The sequence below is a fragment of the Cherax quadricarinatus genome, chromosome 11 (genome assembly GCF_038502225.1).
Source record: "Cherax quadricarinatus isolate ZL_2023a chromosome 11, ASM3850222v1, whole genome shotgun sequence".
Taxonomy (NCBI): Eukaryota; Metazoa; Arthropoda; class Malacostraca; order Decapoda; family Parastacidae; genus Cherax; species Cherax quadricarinatus.
Genome location: NC_091302.1, coordinates 45,737,870 through 45,757,964, shown reverse-complemented (window position 1 = coordinate 45,757,964; position 20,095 = coordinate 45,737,870). Strand labels below are relative to the sequence as shown.

The 20,095-nt window shown below is 46.2% G+C and overlaps 1 protein-coding gene across 1 annotated transcript in view; it reads right to left on the bottom strand.

The window, feature by feature from the left end:
- Nucleotides 1-20,095, bottom strand: part of LOC128687476 (peroxidase-like) — a 113,249-nt gene that overhangs the window by 17,494 nt on the left and 75,660 nt on the right. The window contains exons 14-15 of the mRNA XM_070084066.1: nucleotides 9,986-10,163; nucleotides 8,584-8,736 (exon numbers count right to left, since the gene is read on the bottom strand). Of these exons, the coding sequence (XP_069940167.1) occupies nucleotides 8,584-8,736; nucleotides 9,986-10,163 (331 nt within the window). The remainder of the gene's footprint in view (nucleotides 1-8,583; nucleotides 8,737-9,985; nucleotides 10,164-20,095) is intronic.

The following is a 20,095-nucleotide window of genomic DNA, read 5'->3' as shown; positions in this document are numbered from 1 at the left end:
GGCGCATATAGATACCGACATATTATCGACCCTTAGTGATATTAATGAAAGTGAATTATTATTATTATAATCAAAAAGAAGCGCTAAGCCACAAGGGCTATACAGGAAGCGAGGGTATTGGGCGGTAGAAGGGGGTAGGGATGATCAGTTGGTTACAGAAAACAGCGGGGCAGCTGATAGTGCGCGGGTAGAGGGCAGCAAGAGATTGAGGTAGAAAGGGCTGAAGGTATCATCAGAGTTTGTGAAGTAAGTCAGTTGTTGTCAAAAAGTCAATGAGAGAGTCCGGATGAAAGGTGGGTCCATCAGGAAAGGGAAGGTAAAGAGACAGCAGCGGAGCGAAGACGACGTAGGCGGTATATTCTGCGTGCTCGTTGATAAAGTGGGCAGTCTAATAGAATGTGGCTAACCGAAAATGAAACCTGACAATTCTCACAGAGAGGAGCAGGGCACCTCTCCATGAGATACCATGAGTATCTATTAAACCTATACTCGGTTTAATAGACTGAAGTTTGTTACCGAGCAGAGTAGACCAACGTTGTTGCCAACGGGTGTGAAGGTGGGTAGCTATTGCAGCAAAATAGTCCGTAAATGGAACACCTCTATATGAAACTGGTAGGTCATGTACTGCTGACCGCACAGCAGTGTCTGCCTGTTCATTGCCCTGTACGTCAACATGACCAGGGACCCAACAAAAAACAATATCTTTATGTTTGGAAGAGATGCGGTGTAGCCAAAGTTGGATATGGAGGACTAAGGGGTGAGGTGTATCAAATTTCTGTATAGCCTGTAAAGCACTAAGGGAGTCTGAGACAACCACAAATGATGACATAGGCATAGATGCAATATGGATAAGTGCTGCAAGAATGGCATACAATTCAGCAGTAAAGATACTAGCCGAAGACAGTAAATGCTCTCGTACGAAACATTGCTGCAAATCCTACACCGTCAGAAGACTTAGAGCCATCTGTGTACACTGCAATGGCATGAGAATGAGAGAGGAAGTGGTCAAGAAAAAGAGAGCAGGAAGCTACCGCAGACAGTTGGGCTTTCGAGCAAGGGAGTGAGAAAGAACAGACTTGAACAGCTGGAACTTCCCAGGGAAGTAGGGAAAAGTGAGATGCTACATGAACATAGAGAGGTGGTAACTGAAGAGAAGACAAGAGCGAATGTAGGTGAAGGGAGAAGGGACGGAGCAAACAGGGGCGGTGAACAAATAAAGAATGCCTACTAATATCGGTGACCATTCTACAAATGGAAGGACTGCAGAGATCATGAGAGCGTACATAGTAGCGAAGGCAATGGGCATCACGGCGATCGGATAAGGATGGAACGTTCGCTTCTGCATAGATGCTCTCAACAGGGGAAGAGCTAAACTCACCAAGGCATAAACGTAATCCTTGGTGATGAATGGGATTAAGACTAGAGAGAGTAGCAGGAGAGGCCGCTGAATAGATCTGGTCACCATAATCAAGTTTCGATAAAACGAGGGCGGAATGTAGGCGAAGGAGAGTTCGACGATCAGCTCCCCATGAAAGATGAGCAAGGGTTTTAAGAAGGTTCAGCCAGCTGTGACAAGTTACCTTCAGAGAGGTAATGTGAGGTTTCCAGGATAACCTATGGTCAAAGAGGAGGCCTAGAAACCTGACTGTATCACGTTCAGGGATATGGGAGCCATAGAGGTACAAAGGATGATTGGAGCGTCTAGTGAAAGTAATTTGGTGAGTTTTGGTACTGGAAAATTTAAACCCATGTGTGGTGGCCCACTCACTCAAGGACTCCTTTACTGTCGTCTGCACCGACGACAATGAAGCAGCTAAACTTATGGACGACACTGCAATGAATACATTACGAGACCGACAATTCATCACATCACCGTCTCCCTCCTTGCTGGCGAAACGTTCAGTTTTTGTTAAACAATTGGATAAAATAATCACATCCATACCAACGGATGAACTGAAGACCTCTATCGAAGACCAAAACACCTGGGCCTCTGTAGACACCATCACACGAATTCCCAATGCCTCATCTATGATCAAAATCACCTTTTCAAACATAGATATGGGTACCCAAGCGCTCTCTAATGGACTAGCTATCTCATATTACCACATACATCCACGCCACATTGAACCTGAACGTTTTGTCCATGTCTCTCCCTGTTGGAACTGTTACTCTTATCAACATTCAACCAAGGACTGCCCCATTTAAAGACAAAATGTTCTGTTCTACCTGTGGAAAAGAAGGTCAGGGTACTCATCATACCCTTGCAGCTAAATGCCCACTACGAAAAGAAGTAATGTCGAAAAAAAATTAAAGAAACCAAGAAGAATAGTCCCAAATCGCCGACATATGCCGCCATTTCAAAACTTCAGTCGGACATCACCAGAATTCTACAAGCCACACAGTAGTCATCTCTATCCAGCAATTCCCTCTCTGCACTCCCTGGCGCTGCTCCCTCTAAGGTGTTGTACTGCATGATGTATGCACACCTTGCAAATGCAGCAAACCCAGGCACATTCAACACTACAATTAACGAACTATTCCGTCTTAACAACATGCCGTCATTCAACTTTCCTGACTCGCCAACATCACAGGACTTCCTCAAGATTATCCCAAACATCGCTAACTTCACATCAACTTCAGGCCCAAATCCTGACTCTGCCCCAAAAAACACTCCTGAACCACCCCCAGTGACCACTACCACCTCTCAACAACCACCAACAGCCAGCCAGACCGCAAATACTCTAGACTCCCAGTCTCCTCTTGACACAATCACAGTAGAAACAATTGAACAAGAATTTTCTGACGAATCCCCCGACGAAGCAGATAGCGACGACTCCAGCACACCCTCTTACGAAAACCTTACTTTCTACACCTCTCCCTCGAACGCTGACACCATGACCTGCTCTGAACTCTACAAAGGCCTCTGTGATGGAACAGTCAAGTATGCCTGCGAATCACCTCTTCACTTCACACTCACACAAGTTCTTGAGTTCATCAAGCCTCTTCGTTTCACTTTTTCTAACAAGACAACGCTATACCACCTCTCCAGGAGCAGCTTCAAGAAGTTTGCAAATGGCTCCACTGCAAACCTGCCTCCTCAACTAATAAAATAACCTCCCACATGTCTGCTGCCCTCTGATGGTCCTACCTGCCTGCCCTCTCCTGCAACCTGGAAACTTCCAGCTCTCGAGACTCAAAGACCTCACCTACCACGAGACTGTTGCATACACAGCTTGCTCTCTTCCCGTTTTTTCTCAAAGTCTGTCCCACGATCGCCTTAGCTGCTGGGTCAAGCCCTGGCTCTATTTCTACGACTAAGAACACTCCTCTCCAGCGCTATTCTTCGTCTGTCCCGTCTTCCCCGCTCATTCCATTGGGATCTTACCTGCACTTGTTCGTTCGTTCGTTCGCCCAATTGGAAACACGGTCGACTGCATGTTGGAGGGAAACTGTAATGAGGTGATAGCGCCTGCAAATGCAATAGCGAAGTCATCAACATAGAGTGATGACCAAATATTGGATGGAGGACTAGAGGCCAAATCATTTATAGCAAGGAGAAAAAGTGTTGTGCTCAGAACGCATCCCTGGGGGACACCTTCAGCTTGGATAAAGTCCGGGGAGAGCACATTATTAACCCGAACACGGAAATGTCAATTAAAAAGTTCTTAAGGAAGGATGGTAGATTGCCTCGAAGGCCTAAGGAGTGGGCTTGGGCCAAAATATTATACCTCCAAGTTGTGTCATATGCCTTCTCAAGGTCAAAAAATATGGCAATAACTGAGTGGTTATTCGCAAAGGCATTACGAACATACGTATCCAAGCGTAGTAAGGGGTCTATGGTAGAACAGCCCTTACGAAAGCCATATTGACGAGTGGAGAGACTGTTGTGTGTCTCTAAATACCACATTAAACATCTATTTACCAGGCATTCCATCACTTTACAAACTGCACTGGTAAGAGCAATGGGACGATAGTGGGAGGCTTCATGTCCCGTAGTACCCGGTTTGCAGAAAGGGAGAACAATGGCAGATTTCCACAGCTGTGGAAGAACTCCCTGTGACCAAATAAGATTGAAAAGGCGTAATAGGACTGCAAGGGCTGACTGATGTAAATGTTGTAACATACGAATATGAATGTCGTCGGGCCCAGCTGCCGATGATCGGCAAGCTGAGAGTGTTGCCTCCAGTTCCTGAAGTGTAAAAGGCACATTATACTGTTCTTCTCTGAGAGAAGAAAAGTCCAAGGGTGCTAATTCTCTGGCAGACTTTGAGGAAAGAAACGAGGGGCAAAGATGGAGCCCCTGAGAAATACGGACCAGATGATTGCCAATTTCATTGGCAACATCTAGTGGGTTTGCTACATCAACGCCGGCAACTCGCAGAACAGGAGCCAGGCCAGGAGAATATTTACCACTCAGTTTTCGTACTTTTTTCCAGACTGCACTCATAGAGGAAGCAGAGGTGATGGTGGAGATATAATCTCGCCAGCAAGTGCGTTTAGCATCACGGATGACACGGCGAGCAATCTCACGCTTCTACTTAAAATCAAGAAGTCTCTCCGTGGTTCTTTTGCACCGGTACCTGCCCCACGCAGTGCGTTTCAAACGTACTGCACGAGCACAAGCAGGAGACCACTTCGGGCACGCATTTCTGAGAATGCCTGCCCGAAGTTTGTGGTATAGAATGAGAAGCTGTGGTTAAAACGGAGGACGAGAAGAGGTGTAAAAGCTCATCAATGGAGGACGAAGAAGGAACCTCACTAAAAACAGTTAGTTGTGAGTAAAGGTTCCAATTTGTCTGATCAAATTGCCAGCGTGGGTTACGAAGAGGTGGTGAATATGAAGGGGAAGTAAGAATGATTGAGAAATGATCGCTGTCATGTAAATCCGGGAGAACAGACCAGGTGAAGTCTAATGCGGTGGAGGAAGAGCAGACTGAGAGATCGATGCAAGAGAGAGTATGAGTCCGAGGATCAAAATGGGTGTGAGTACCTGTATTTAAAACATGGAGGGGGTGGGTAGCAAGAAAAGCCTCTAACTGAATGCCACGGGAATCACAGTGAGACCCCCCAGAGGAAATGATGGGCATTAAAATCGCCAAGTAACAGAAGTGGTGGCGGTAATGACGAAACAAGAAAGGCAATATCTGGGATAGATAATGCCCGAGAAGGAGAGAGATACAAAGAACAGAGTATATACCACCTATGCAAGTGGATACGGGCTGCTGTGTAATGCAGCGAAGTACGAACAAATAGGATGGTACAGAATATCAGTGCGTAGAAGAAGGGCACTTTCATAAAAGGTCCCATCAGGAAAAGGATCTGGAGAATACAATAAATTATAGCCTGAGATAGGATAGGTAACGGCAGAGTGTAATTTTGGTTCCTGTAAGCAAACACCAACAGGGGAAAACTGGGAGAGCAACATCTGAAGCTCACCCCGATTACCCCTGAGGCCACGAATATTCCACTGTAAATAGGCCATGGTTGGCAACGATAAAGATACCTGAAATCCACAGATAAAGGTACCTATGGACTAGAGGGGTTAGAAAAGTCCACATGCGGTGGCAAAGGAAAACGTTCAAGTAGCGAAGGAACGGTGCATTCTGAAGAAAGGAGTTGTGCAAATGAAGAGGAAAGAGGAGGAACAGAGGGTGGATCAGTGTCCATTGATGGTTTGGTCTCTGCAATATATTCAGAGATTGCTTCAAGTGTTTCAGAGTTCAGAGACGTCGTATGGGAGACAATATTGGAGATGGAAGGAGGAGGAGTTTGAGTAAAGATCGGAGCTATAATGGACTGTACCAAGGTAGGGGGGGGGGCGAAAGGGTGAAGGGAACTGGAGAAGTGTGGGAGGGGACAGAAGAGGAAGAAACCTGGGAGGTGACAGAAGAGGAAGAAACTTGGGAGGGGACTGCGGAGGAAGCCACAGTACGAAGAGGAGGATGAACCTCCACACTTGTAACAGAGCCAGTGAAAGGGGAAGACTCAGGTACAGAGACCAGGAAGGTAAAATGTGGAGGTGGATGAAGGGAAGGAGGGGTTAAAGGAGATTTTTTGGGTCTCTGAGAAGTAGAGGGACGATTGGGAGGTGTTGTACGAGGTCTTTTCGATACCAGGGTTTGCGAGGGAGGACACGAAGAAGTGAGGACAGACTGAGGAGTTGAAGTAGGGACGTCTGAGCCCAGAACAGCAAAAGAATTAGATACAGGAGTGACTATGGGACTGGCAACCACAGAGGAGGCTGCAGAAGATGTGACCCCAGAAGTGGGGGGACACTTTGAAACACAAGAATATGAAACATGGGGCAGCCTCCCTTTGAGGCGGAGATGAGAAACTGCCATAGCATAAGGGAGACCTTCTGCCTCTTTGAGGCAACGCATTTCCTGCTCATTTAAGTAGACTTGGCAATGGCGAGAGTACGAAGGGTGAGCTTCATGACAATTAAGGCAAGAGGGAGTTCGACTGCAAGATGTATTAGAATGATCATCGGCACCACAGACTGGGCATTCAGCTATAGATCTGCAATATTTTGCTGGGTGGCCAAATCGCCAGCAATTCCTACACTGTTGTGGTGTAAGGATCACCTTCCGAACTTGTAACCGATGTCCTGCTACATAAACAGAGGATGGGAGTTCACGGCTGTCAAAAGTTAAATGAGCCACATTGCAAGGGTATCGTCTTCGCCCACAGGCAGGAAGAACATAAGTGTCTACCTTGAGAATTGGGAGATCTTGGAGTTCCAGCTGTTCGAGAATGTCAGTGCCACATGTCTGGAAATTCTGTTGGACTATGGTATGGGGCAGAATAACAGTATCACAACAAGAATTGAGGGAATGATGTTTTTCAATAGTGATAGGAATAGTATCGATATGTGAAAGAGAAAGATCATGAGCTTGGGTAGAATTCTGGACTGTGATGATGCACGTACCACTCTTAAGAGCATGAAAGGAAATATCTCTACCAATGTGGCATAGGTGTGCTTTCCCAACACTATGGTCGGAAAGATAGGCAGTAGAAGAAGTTGGTCTTAATGTAAAGAATTTAGTCCATTGTGTGGTCTGAAACTGAGTGTGGAGAGGGAGTGCATGACGTGTCGGTCTTTTCCGAGTAGAGAGAGAAGGTAACGAAGTAACATCATTAGGAGATTGTCGTTGACGTTTAGAAGTGGGACCAGAGTCAGTCCGACGTGGGATGGGCTGGCGATTCGAAAATCGCCGCACTGTAGAGAGAGAAGCCGGAAGCATAGTCAAAGGAGAGCAGAGGTCAGACAAATTGAAGGAGTCAGTGGAAGCCCCGGTACCTGAAGCAGGTGAGGAAACAGCACCAGCAAGAGGTGCAGGGGCCTTAGGAATGTCCGAAGAGTGGCCAAAAGATGAGGCGAGGTCAGAACGGGGTGCGGTAACAATAAGGGGCCTGGGGGGTAGCGGGGTCATGGATCGTGTACTCCATGGTTAGGTTACTTCTTTTTGTTTTTAAGAAAACAAAAGAAAGAAGAAAAGAAAATAAAAATAAAAAAAAGGATAAAAAAAGGGGGGACCGGGGAGGGATAGTTCCTAGGAGGAATGAAAGGGCCAGAAATCTCCCTCTGTGCCCAAGAGGACCTCAGCACCGCAAGTAGCGCAGATGCATCATGGAACCCATGCCATACCCTACCCATCATGCCAGTAAACCAGCAATCCGGGATAGCAACCTCACATCTGCCGAGCTACCTCGGTGGACAAAAAAGAGGGCGGCTGGATATCCGCCACAAAGCATACCTCCTTCGGCCACCACCCCCGGAATCCGAAAGGCGGCTTCCAGAGATACACCCGTCGCCTGAAAGACACCCAAAGCCACCCTCTGGGATACTGGAGGGGGATCAGGACATCCCCAGGCAATCCAGATTCCACAGCAAACTACGCCACCGCCAAGAACCTCAACAGAATGGGATGGACCCTGGTACCCTTTCCCCTACCTAGGAACTAGCATGCCTGTGGGAAAAAATCCCAAAGGCCAAAAAGGAAGGGCAAAAGGGAGGGGTGGGGAGGAGGAGGAGGAAAGGAAAAAGGGGATGATGGGGAGGATGGGAGAGGGGAGGAGGGATTGGGGGGTAATTAGGTTCGGTCTGAGGAAGGAGACCGACAGGTCTAATTCCTCAGACCAAGAGCCTCTTCACTACTCCAAGGAGCTCCCCATGAAGAGGAATGAAAGTGAATCAATGCAGAAATAATTGTATCAAATAAAACAAATCATGAATATTTTCACAGTACAAGAAATCATCATTGTCCATGCCTGCCCCATCCCACGATATCAGAAACACTACCCGAGCATGTGTAGAGGCCTTCAGGAGGACATTGAACTCGTGTCTCGGCCAATTGCCACATCATTCAGGTTGTGATGAATATGTGGATCAGCTGCTCCCCTCTTACAGGAGGCACTACAAAATTGTGTTCACTTTCCCCAGTACCGTATTGGCTTCGGTTTCTTAACTTTACAAAATTCACAGCAAGATATTCTGGACATTAGTTACCAGCCATTTTGGGAACATCGTTGAGTCTCAGCCGTTTTGATCTGTCTACCATATTTAAGCATTTTCACACTTACCCTTGAAGGAAAAACATCAAGCAGGTCTTCAAATTTGCGTGCCCTAGGAAGTCCACATCTTTCTCTTAGTTCGTTGTAAGGAGCTATGCCATGGTCCCTGCCTCTCTGGGTGTTAAGGGCCACCAAGTCCATCCCTGCTGGCATCTGCCTAGACTGTAACGTGGGGTGTAAATGTATATATATATACGTATATATATACGTGTATATATATATATATATATATATATATATATATATATATATATATATATATATATATATATATATATATATATATATATATATGTCGTGCCGAATATGTAAAACTGGTCAATTAGTAAGAACTCATTTAAAATTAAGTCCTTTCTGAAACTTTCTCTTATACGTTTAAAGATATATTTTTGTCATTGATGTTAATGTAAAAAATTTTAATTTTGCACCAAAAGAATCTTAGAAAACTTACCTAACCTTATTATAACAAGAGCAATTTATTTTAGCCTAACCCAACTAAATATATTTTAGATTTGTTTACAGTAATTTAATACTAAACAAACAGTGAAATTTATTTTTTTCGTTAGGTTCAGAATGATTTTGGCGAAATTATTGCATACACAAATTTTCACTTGTCTTATATGGCGAGATGAGCGTTGCTATTTAAGCCAAGATTGCAAGTTCTGCCTATTCGGCACGACATATATATATATATATATATATATATATATATATATATATATATATATATATATATATATATATATATATATATATATATATATATATATATATGCACACATATACACGTGTTGTGCTGAATAGGTAAAACGCGATTTTGTCTTAAATAGCAATGCTCTTCTTGCCGAATAAGGTTAGCGAAAAATTATGTATGCAATAATTTCGCAAAAATCTTTCTGAACCTGACGAAAAAAATATATTTCATTGTGTTTATTGTTAAATTATTGTAAAATTATCTAAAATATATTTAGTTGTTTTAGGCTAAATTAAATTGCGCTTGTTATATTAAGGTTATGTAAGTTTTCTAAGGTTCTTTTGGTACAAAATTATTAATTTTTACATTGACATAGATAAGAAAATATATTTTTAAACGTTTAAGAGAGAATTTTAGAAAGGACTTAATTTTAAATGAGTTCCTGCTAATTGACCAGTTTTACCTTTATATTATATATATATATATATATATATATATATATATATATATATATATATATATATATATATATATATATATATATATATATATATATATATATATATATATATGCAAAAAGTTCACAGTAAATATATGATATCAAAATATGTAAAATAACCACAATGAAAAAATAGTGGAATTCCAAGGGAGATTATACCTTGAAAAGTGTGTGTGAAAGAGAGAGAGACTTTAATACAATAAGAGGCAATAATTCACCCCAAAGAGTCTGTTAGTGAGTTCGGAGGTGACATATCTGTCAGACATCTGGGCGGGTTGTGTTGCGAGGCCTCGGAGGAGCTCATCCAGCCTTCCCGGCGTGTACAGCTGCCGCGGGTTGTTGAAGTTCTCGTGTAACGGCAACCTGTCTATTGGCCAGCTCTTCACGTCCACCAACCTACAGAGAACATTCACGTGTACATTAATCTAATTCCTCACCTTAAAATTTACCCTTAACATTATATAATCACCTTAACAGCACCGCCACGTTTACACCTTACCTCATTAACACTTACTGCATTTCCACCTTAACTTCCACCTCCTTCTTACATTTCACATAAAATTATTAAGTAATTAATTCACTAATTAATGACTTCACTAATTACATCCGGTTTGATCAAGGACCAATGGGTAACTATATTTAAAATTAAAATTACTTGGATGAATCTCATTAGATACATACTAGTAATTTTATAAAAGTAACAAAGATAATTAATCTTCATCAAGGTTATAGAGTCATGTAGGAATTTTAGGACATCCTAGGTCGCAAAAAATGTCCTCCTTCGATACCTACTCAACTCATATCTCCACAAGTCACTCTGGACCTATATTAATTTCAAATGAAATATACATCACAAGGAATTCTGGTACAACATTAATATAAATATGTGGACTGTATGTTAAATTTAATAAATGGCTACATATACCTTGAAGGAGAATTTATAATAATAACACTCACCAATTTGTCTGGAGATTACTTGGTGTGTCATACACAAACCCCTGCCTAAAATACGAAGAAAATACTGGCCAGAATTTCAACATAAATAGACATCACCTGGGTTAATTGATCTTATTCCCATCTAATTACGGAGTCCTGTCCAGTCGTCTAATTCTCACGTTCTGCAGGACTGCAAATCCAACAATTTCAGTTCCTATTTGAGAGGTTTAAAACACAGTAGGTGTTGTGTGCTCCGCCACTTGTAAGTGTTGAGTGCCACGCCACTTGTAATTGTGTGCCTCCCCACTTGTAAGTGCTGTGTGTGCCCCGCCACTTGTAAGTGTTGTGTGCCCCGCCACTTGTAAGTGTTGTGTGCCCCGCCACTTGTAAGTGTTGTGTGCCCTGCCACTTGTAAGTGTTGTGTGCCCCGCCACTTGTAAGTGTTGTGTGCCCAGCCACTTGTAAGTGTTGTGTGCCCTGCCACTTGTAAGTGTTGTGTGCCCCGCCACTTGTAAGTGTTGTGTGCCCCGCCACTTGTAAGTGTTGTGTGCCCCAGCACTTGTAAGTGTTGTGTGCCCAGACACTTGTAAGTGTTGTGTGCCCTGCCACTTGTAAGTGTTGTGTGCCCCACCACTTGTAAGTGTTGTGTGCCCCGCCACTTGTAAGTGTTGTGTGCCCCGCCTCTTGTAAGTGTTGTGTGTGCTCTGCCATTTGTAAGTGTTGTGTGCCTCGCCACTTATAAGTGTTGTGTGTGTCCCGCCACTTGTGAGTGTTGTGTGCCCCGCCACTTGTAAGTGTTGTGTGCCCCGCCATTTGTAATTGTTGTGTGCCACGCCACTTGTAAGTGTTGTGTGCCCCGCCACTTGTAAGTGTTGTGTGCCCCGCCACTTGTAAGTGTTGTGTGCCCCGCCACTTGTAACTGTTGTGTGCCCTGCCACTTGTAAGTGTTGTGTGTGCCCCGCCACTTGTAAGTGTTGTGTGCCCCGCCACTTGTAAGTGTTGTGTGCCCCGCCACTTGTAAGTGTTGTGTGCCCCGCCACTTGTAAGTGTTGTGTGCCCCGCCACTTGTAAGTGTTGTGTGCCCTGCCACTTGTAAGTGTTGTGTGCCCCGCCACTTGTAAGTGTTGTGTGCCCCGCCACTTGTAAGTGTGTGTGTGCCCCGCCACTTGTAAGTGTTGTGAGCACCGCCACTTGTAAGTGTTGTGTGCCCCGCCACTTGTAAGTGTTGTGTGCCCCGCCACTTGTAAGTGTTGTGTGCCCCGCCACTTGTAAGTGTTGTGTGCCCCGCCACTTGTAAGTGTTGTGTGTCCCGCCACTTGTAAGTGTTGTGTGCCCCGCCACTTGTAAGTGTTGTGTGCCCCGCCACTTGTAAGTGTTGTGTGCCCCGCCACTTGTAAGTGTTGTGTGCCCCGCCACTTGTAAGTGTTGTGTGCCCCGCCACTTGTAAGTGTTGTGTGTGCCCCGCCACTTGTAAGTGTTGTGTGCCCCGCCACTTGTAAGTGTTGTGTGCCCCGCCACTTGTAAGTGTTGTGTGCCCCGCCACTTGTAAGTGTTGTGTGTGCCCCGCCACTTGTAAGTGTTGTGTGCCCCGCCACTTGTAAGTGTTGTGTGCCCCGCCACTTGTAAGTGTTGTGTGCCCCGCCACTTGTAAGTGTTGTGTGTGCCCCGCCACTTGTAAGTGTTGTGTACCCCGCCACTTGTAAGTGTTGTGTGCCCCGCCACTTGTAATTGTTGCGTGCCCTGCCACTTGTAAGTGTTGTGTGTGCCTCGCCACTTGTAAGTGTTGTGTGTCCCGCCACTTGTAAGTGTTGTGTGCCCCGCCACTTGTAAGTGTTGTGTGCCTCACCACTTGTAAGTGTTGTGTGCCCCGCCACTTGTAAGTGTTGTGTGCCCCGCCACTTGTAAGTGTTGTGTGCCCCGCCACTTGTAAGTGTTGTGTGTGCCCCGCCACTTGTAAGTGTTGTGTGCCCCGCCACTTGTAAGTGTTGTGTGCCCCGCCACTTGTAAGTGTTGTGTGCCCCGCCACTTGTAAGTGTTGTGTGTGCCCCGCCACTTGTAAGTGTTGTGTGTCCCGCCACTTGTAAGTGTTGTGTGCCCCGCCACTTGTAAGTGTTGTGTGCCCCGCCACTTGTAAGTGTTGTGTGCCCCGCCACTTGTAAGTGTTGTGTGCCCCGCCACTTGTAAGTGTTGTGTGTGCCCCGCCACTTGTAAGTGTTGTGTGCCCCGCCACTTGTAAGTGTTGTGTGCCCCGCCACTTGTAAGTGTTGTGTGCCCCGCCACTTGTAAGTGTTGTGTGCCCCGCCACTTGTAAGTGTTGTGTGCCCCGCCACTTGTCAGTGTTGTGTGCCCCGCCACTTGTAAGTGTTGTGTGCCCCGCCACTTGTAAGTGTTGTGTGCCCCGCCACTTGTAAGTGTTGTGTGCCCCGCCACTTGTAAGTGTTGTGTGCCCCGCCACTTGTAAGTGTTGTGTGCCCCGCCACTTGTAAGTGTTGTGTGCCCCGCCACTTGTGCCCCGCCACTTGTAAGTGTTGTGTGCCCCGCCACTTGTAAGTGTTGTGTGCCACTTGTAAGTGTGTGCCCCGCTACTTTTAAGTGTTGTGTGCCCCTCCACTTGTAAGTGTTGTGCCCCGCCACTTGTAAGTGTTGTGTGCCCCGCCACTTGTAAGTGTTGTGTGCCCCGCCACTTGTAAGTGTTGTGTGCCCCGCCACTTGTAAGTGTTGTGCCCCCCACTTGAAAGTGTTGTGTGCCCCGCCACTTGTAAGTGTTGTGTGCCGCCACTTGTAAGTGTTGTGTGCCCCGCCACTTGTAAGTGTTGTGTGCCCCGCCACTTGTAAGTGTTGTGTGCCCCGCCACTTGTAAGTGTTGTGTGCCCCGCCACTTGTAAGTGTTGTGTGCCCCGCCACTTGTAAGTGTTGTGTGCCCCGCCACTTGTAAGTGTTGTGTGCCCCGCCACTTGTAAGTGTTGTGTGCCCCGCCACTTGTAAGTGTTGTGTGCCCCGCCACTTGTAAGTGTTGTGTGCCCCGCCACTTGTAAGTGTTGTGTGCCCCGCCACTTGTAAGTGTTGTGTGCCCCGCCACTTGTAAGTGTTGTGTGCCCCGCCACTTGTAAGTGTTGTGTGCCCCGCCACTTGTAAGTGTTGTGTGCCCCGCCACTTGTAAGTGTTGTGTGCCCCGCCACTTGTAAGTGTTGTGTGCCCCGCCACTTGTAAGTGTTGTGTGCCCCGCCACTTGTAAGTGTTGTGTGCCCCGCCACTTGTAAGTGTTGTGTGCCCCGCCACTTGTAAGTGTTGTGTGCCCCGCCACTTGTAAGTGTTGTGTGCCCCGCCACTTGTAAGTGTTGTGTGCCCCGCCACTTGTAAGTGTTGTGTGCCCCGCCACTTGTAAGTGTTGTGTGCCCCGCCACTTGTAAGTGTTGTGTGCCCCGCCACTTGTAAGTGTTGTGTGCCCCGCCACTTGTAAGTGTTGTGTGCCTCGCTACTTGTAAGTGTTTTGTACCCCGCCACTTGTAAGTGTTGTGTACCCCGCCACTTCTAAGTGTTGTGTGCCCGGCAACTTGAAAGTGTTGTGTGCCCTGCCACTTGTAAGTGTTGTGTGTACCCTGCAACTTTTAAGTGTTGTGTGCCCCGCCACTTGTAAGTGTTGTGTGACCCGCCAATTGTAAGTGCTGTGTGTGCCCCGCCACTTGTAAGTGTTGTGTGCCTCGTCACTTGTAAGTGTTGTGTGCCCGGCCACTTGTAAATGTTGTGTGTGCCGCCACTTGAAAGTGTTGTGTGTGCCCCGCCACTTGTAAGTGTTGTGTGCCCCGCCACTTGTAAGTGTTGTGTGCCCCGCCACTTGTAAGTGTGCCCCGCCACTTGTGTGTAAGTGTTGTGTGCCCCGCCACTTGTAAGTGTTGTGTGCCCCGCCCCCTTGTAAGTGTTGTGTGCCCCGCCACTTGCCACTTGTAAGTGTTTTGTGCACCGCCACTTGTAAGTGTTGTGTGCCCCGCCACTTGTAAGTGTTGTGTGCCCCGCCACTTGTAAGTGTTGTGTGCCCCGCCACTTGTAAGTGTTGTGTGCCCCGCCACTTGTAAGTGTTGTGTGCCCCGCCACTTGTAAGTGTTGTGTGCCCCGCCACTTGTAAGTGTTGTGTGCCCCGCCACTTGTAAGTGTTGTGTGCCCCGCCACTTGTAAGTGTTGTGTGCCCCGCCACTTGTAAGTGTTGTGTGCCCCGCCACTTGTAAGTGTTGTGTGCCCCGCCACTTGTAAGTGTTGTGTGCCCCGCCACTTGTAAGTGTTGTGTGCCCCGCCACTTGTAAGTGTTGTGCCCCGCCACTTGTAAGTGTTGTGTGCCCCGCCACTTGTAAGTGTTGTGTGCCCCGCCACTTGTAAGTGTTGTGTGCCCCGCCACTTGTAAGTGTTGTGTGCCCCGCCACTTGTAAGTGTTGTGTGCCTCGCCACTTGTAAGTGTTGTGTGCCCCGCCACTTGTAAGTGTTGTGTGCCCCGCCACTTGTAAGTGTTGTGTAAGTGTTGTGTGTCCCGCCACTTGTAAGTGTTGTGTGCCCCGCCACTTGTAAGTGTTGTGTGCCCCGCCACTTGTAAGTGTTGTGTGCCCCGCCACTTGTAAGTGTTGTGTGCCCCGCCACTTGTAAGTGTTGTGTGCCCCGCCACTTGTAAGTGTTGTGTGCCCCGCCACTTGTAAGTGTTGTGTGCCCCGCCACTTGTAAGTGTTGTGTGCCCCGCCACTTGTAAGTGTTGTGTGCTCAGCCACTTGTAAGTGTTGTGTGCCCCGCCACTTGTAAGTGTTGTGTGCTCCGCCACTTGTAAGTGTTGTGTGCTCAGCCACTTGTAAGTGTTGTGTGCTCCGCCACTTGTAAGTGTTGTGCTCCGCCACTTGTAAGTGTTGTGCCCCGCCACTTGTAAGTGTTGTGTGCCCTGCCACTTGTAAGTGTTGTGTGCCCCGCCACTTGTAAGTGTTGTGTGCCCCGCCACTTGTAAGTGTTGTGTGCCCCGCCACTTGTAAGTGTTGTGCCCCGCCACTTGTAAGTGTTGTGTGCCCCGCCACTTGTAAGTGTTGTGTGCCCCGCCACTTGTAAGTGTTGTGTGCCCCGCCACTTGTAAGTGTTGTGTGCCCCGCCACTTGTAAGTGTTGTGTGCCCCGCCACTTGTAAGTGTTGTGTGCCCCGCCACTTGTAAGTGTTGTGTGCCCCGCCACTTGTAAGTGTTGTGTGCCCCGCCACTTGTAAGTGTTGTGTGCCCCGCCACTTGTAAGTGTTGTGCCCCGCCACTTGTAAGTGTTGTGCCCCGCCACTTGTAAGTGTTGTGTGCCCCGCCACTTGTAAGTGTTGTGTGCCCCGCCACTTGTAAGTGTTGTGTGCCCCGCCACTTGTAAGTGTTGTGTGCCCCGCCACTTGTAAGTGTTGTGTGCCCCGCCACTTGTAAGTGTTGTGTGCCCCGCCACTTGTAAGTGTTGTGCCCCGCCACTTGTAAGTGTTGTGCCCCGCCACTTGTAAGTGTTGTGTGCCCCGCCACTTGTAAGTGTTGTGTGCCCCGCCACTTGTAAGTGTTGTGCCCCGCCACTTGTAAGTGTTGTGCCCCGCCACTTGTAAGTGTTGTGCCCCGCCACTTGTAAGTGTTGTGTGCCCCGCCACTTGTAAGTGTTGTGCCCCGCCACTTGTAAGTGTTGTGTGCACCGCCACTTGTAAGTGTTGTGTGCCCCGCCACTTGTAAGTGTTGTGCCCCGCCACTTGTAAGTGTTGTGTGCCCCGCCACTTGTAAGTGTTGTGCCCCGCCACTTGTAAGTGTTGTGTGCCCCGCCACTTGTAAGTGTTGTGTGCCCCGCCACTTGTAAGTGTTGTGCCCCGCCACTTGTAAGTGTTGTGCCCCGCCACTTGTAAGTGTTGTGTGCCCCGCCACTTGTAAGTGTTGTGCCCCGCCACTTGTAAGTGTTGTGCCCCGCCACTTGTAAGTGTTGTGCCCCGCCACTTGTAAGTGTTGTGTGCCCCGCCACTTGTAAGTGTTGTGCCCCGCCACTTGTAAGTGTTGTGTGCCCCGCCACTTGTAAGTGTTGTGTGCCCCGCCACTTGTAAGTGTTGTGCCCCGCCACTTGTAAGTGTTGTGTGCCCCGCCACTTGTAAGTGTTGTGTGCCCCGCCACTTGTAAGTGTTGTGCCCCGCCACTTGTAAGTGTTGTGTGCCCCGCCACTTGTAAGTGTTGTGCCCCGCCACTTGTAAGTGTTGTGCCCCGACACTTGTAAGTGTTCACTTCCAGTTTTATATCTTGTGTCATTTTTATTCATATTATTCATATTTCTTTGAACAAATTCACTCTTAGTGTAATTTTAATTTCTTTTTAAATTAGTTATCTTCGCTCTGAGTAAATTGTTTTACCTAATTTACAATTAAGAGTTAAAGTATTCAGTCTTTCTTCGTATTTTTATTTTTATTTATTTAACCAACATTTTCCCAGTGTAACTTTATTACAGCAGTGATTATTTCTGCCTCTTATTTTGTTGACTTTGTTCTGCAGTGAATTATTTTCCTTTTCATTGATATTTTTATGCAGTGTTATTCTTGTGTTATATTCAGTGTTTAGTATTGTTTTAATGTCCTGTTCTTCGTTTTATTATTTTCTTTGGTGTTATATTCATTATATTTTAATTTTGTTTGTGCACTCTTACAAAATAATTATTTTTTTAGTTATCTCTCTTTACATACAACTTAGTAATTTCATTTTATACTTTTTACATTGATTTGCAATTTTATTAGTAAATTTCTTATTGAAGCAAGAGTATAGACACCTCATTTTGCATTTCATTCAGCCTATAGTAATATTTTTACTTATAAATTTCAATGTGTTTCTTTATCTTGGCCAGCAGTCCCTTACAATGTGTTGTTCTTCCTCTTGCAGTGTATCTTACTCATTATCTTGGCCAGCAGTCCCTTACAATGTGTTGTTCTTCCTCTTGCAGTGTATCTTACTCATTATCTTGGCCAGCAGTCCCTTACAATGTGTTGTTCTTCCTCTTGCAGTGTATCTTACTCATTATCTTGGCCAGCAGTCCCTTACAATGTGTTGTTCTTCCTCTTGCAGTGTATCTTACTCATTATCTTGGTCAGCAGTCCCTTACAATGTGTTGTTCTTCCTCTTGCAGTGTATCTTACTCATTATCTTGGTCAGCAGTCCCTTACAATGTGTTGTTCTTCCTCTTGCAGTGTATCTTACTCATTATCTTGGCCAGCAGTCCCTTACAATGTGTTGTTCTTCCTCTTGCAGTGTATCTTACTCATTATCTTGGTCAGCAGTCCCTTACAATGTGTTGTTCTTCCTCTTGCAGTGTATCTTACTCATTATCTTGGCCAGCAGTCCCTTACAATGAGTTGTTCTTCCTCTTGCAGTGTATCTTACTCATGTTTTTTATTATATCTGCAGAATTAGTTACATCTCTTTTATTTCAATTTTCGCATATGTGTCATTTTTATTATTCATTACTCTTGCCTTATTTGTTTTTATGCAACTTCTTTGCCATTATGTCTCATATACCTTCACTTGATACTTTAGTGATTGGCGTCAGTCAGGCCTCTCAGTGAACATTCCTAATAGTTCTTTAGCGACTGACAGACCGACCCAGACACCGAGACGCTACAGTTTTACTCGTGATTCCCTTGATGCGTTACCTTTATTCAATGGCCATGTACATAGTCTTGAAGCATGGTTTACTGCCATTCGTTCTCGTGTTAATGCTCTAGTTGACGGTCCTCCTTCAGAGGAAAGTCTTATCAGACTTGCGAAAGAAGCTCTTTATCGGTCCCCTGCTGCTGTTCACGTTGTTGATCTCCTTGATGTGCGAGACTTCAGGAATCTTACTAAGTGGTCACAATATGAGGAACTGATTCGTTCTTTCCTCGTACCAGTAAAAACAGCTGATCCATATGTCGTTCTTAGGGAACTAGTGAATGCTACATCCATGACTAATGAATCGTTGAGTGCATTTGCTGTTAGATTAGATAAACTCTTATCATCATTTATCAATGCTGTCCAGTCCTCAGCTTTTGTCCCTGACGAGGATAAACCATCCACAGCGTCGTTTGCTAAAATAGCAGCTTTTGGGGCAATCAAAGAACTATTGCCGCCTGCTTCCGTGTGTGCTTATGAGGCTAATCCTCCAACTGTGACGATGGAACCACTTACAGCCCTCAATCATGTACGTTCCTTGTGCCCCCAGAGTACTTTCCCGTGTATCAAAAGTAATTTCGCACTTATGTCTAATCTGCACCGCCTCTTGTTTGTGTCACCGGGACAAATCGTGGTGGTGGTCAACCATCGCAGCGATCACCAAGGACCAGTGTACAGAGTCATTATCAACCTCGTAGTATTCATAGTATATTCAGTAACCATAGTCAGCGGACTTGTTACAACTGTGGTTTCCGTGGCCATATTGCAGTTAATTGTCCTGGTAGTTACCCTAAGAGGCGCCGTGCTGATGATGAGTACCAGTCAGATCTTCCCTACAGTACTTAACATAGAATATATGGACATGACACATCTGAGTGCAATGCTCTCTACAAACTTCAGTACTCTAGATCTTTCCGTGGCCGTTCCAACCGCAGAACCAGGAGAGGAAACAGACGTCGTGGTTCTCAGACTAACTAGAACCAGGCTCATTCTTCCAATATGGGAGGAATTCGAGTGCCCCAGTCAAACCGTCCCATGGTGACAGTAGGTGAGAATGAGTACACCATCCCCGTTCACAATTCCTTTGATGCCTTAAGCAGTCTCGAGAATGACAATCCCTCTGATGATGTTGCTTCACACGTCTCTGACGTAGATGATTTTGGGGATGAAGTGGAACAAACGTTTTCTGATGACAACCCTCCATTTTGTTTGCACATAATTTTCAATGCAGCGATAGGCCCTATAGTGCAAGCATCTGTTCATAATGAGTTCATTCATGTGTTCATGGACTCTGCTGCGCAAGTTAATATTATCAGGTCTACTTTGTTTAAGGATAAGCAGTTACGACATGTCCTTCTCATAGAAACGACTCATGTGTCCTCCCTTAGTGGAGTAGCTGGTTCTCACCTGCGTGTCCGAGGTCGGACTTCCCTCATCTTTTCTATCCAAGGTAGAGACTGTACTGCTTCCTTCCTTGTTGTCGACCAGATTACTTTCCCTGGTGATCTACTGGGATTTGCTTCCACGAGAGACTTACGCATTGTGCTCGACCCTTATCGATGGCATGCCCAAATTGATGACTTGATCGTACTATTTTGGGGTTACCAGCTTGGATCCAAGATCTGCCATACTGCCGCAGAGTACGACGTTCAGATTAAGTCCTTACAAGCCAATGCATTTTCCAGTAGCGTACCCAAGCGGTCAGGCACTGGTGATCCTGTCATTTCTGTCTGTGTTC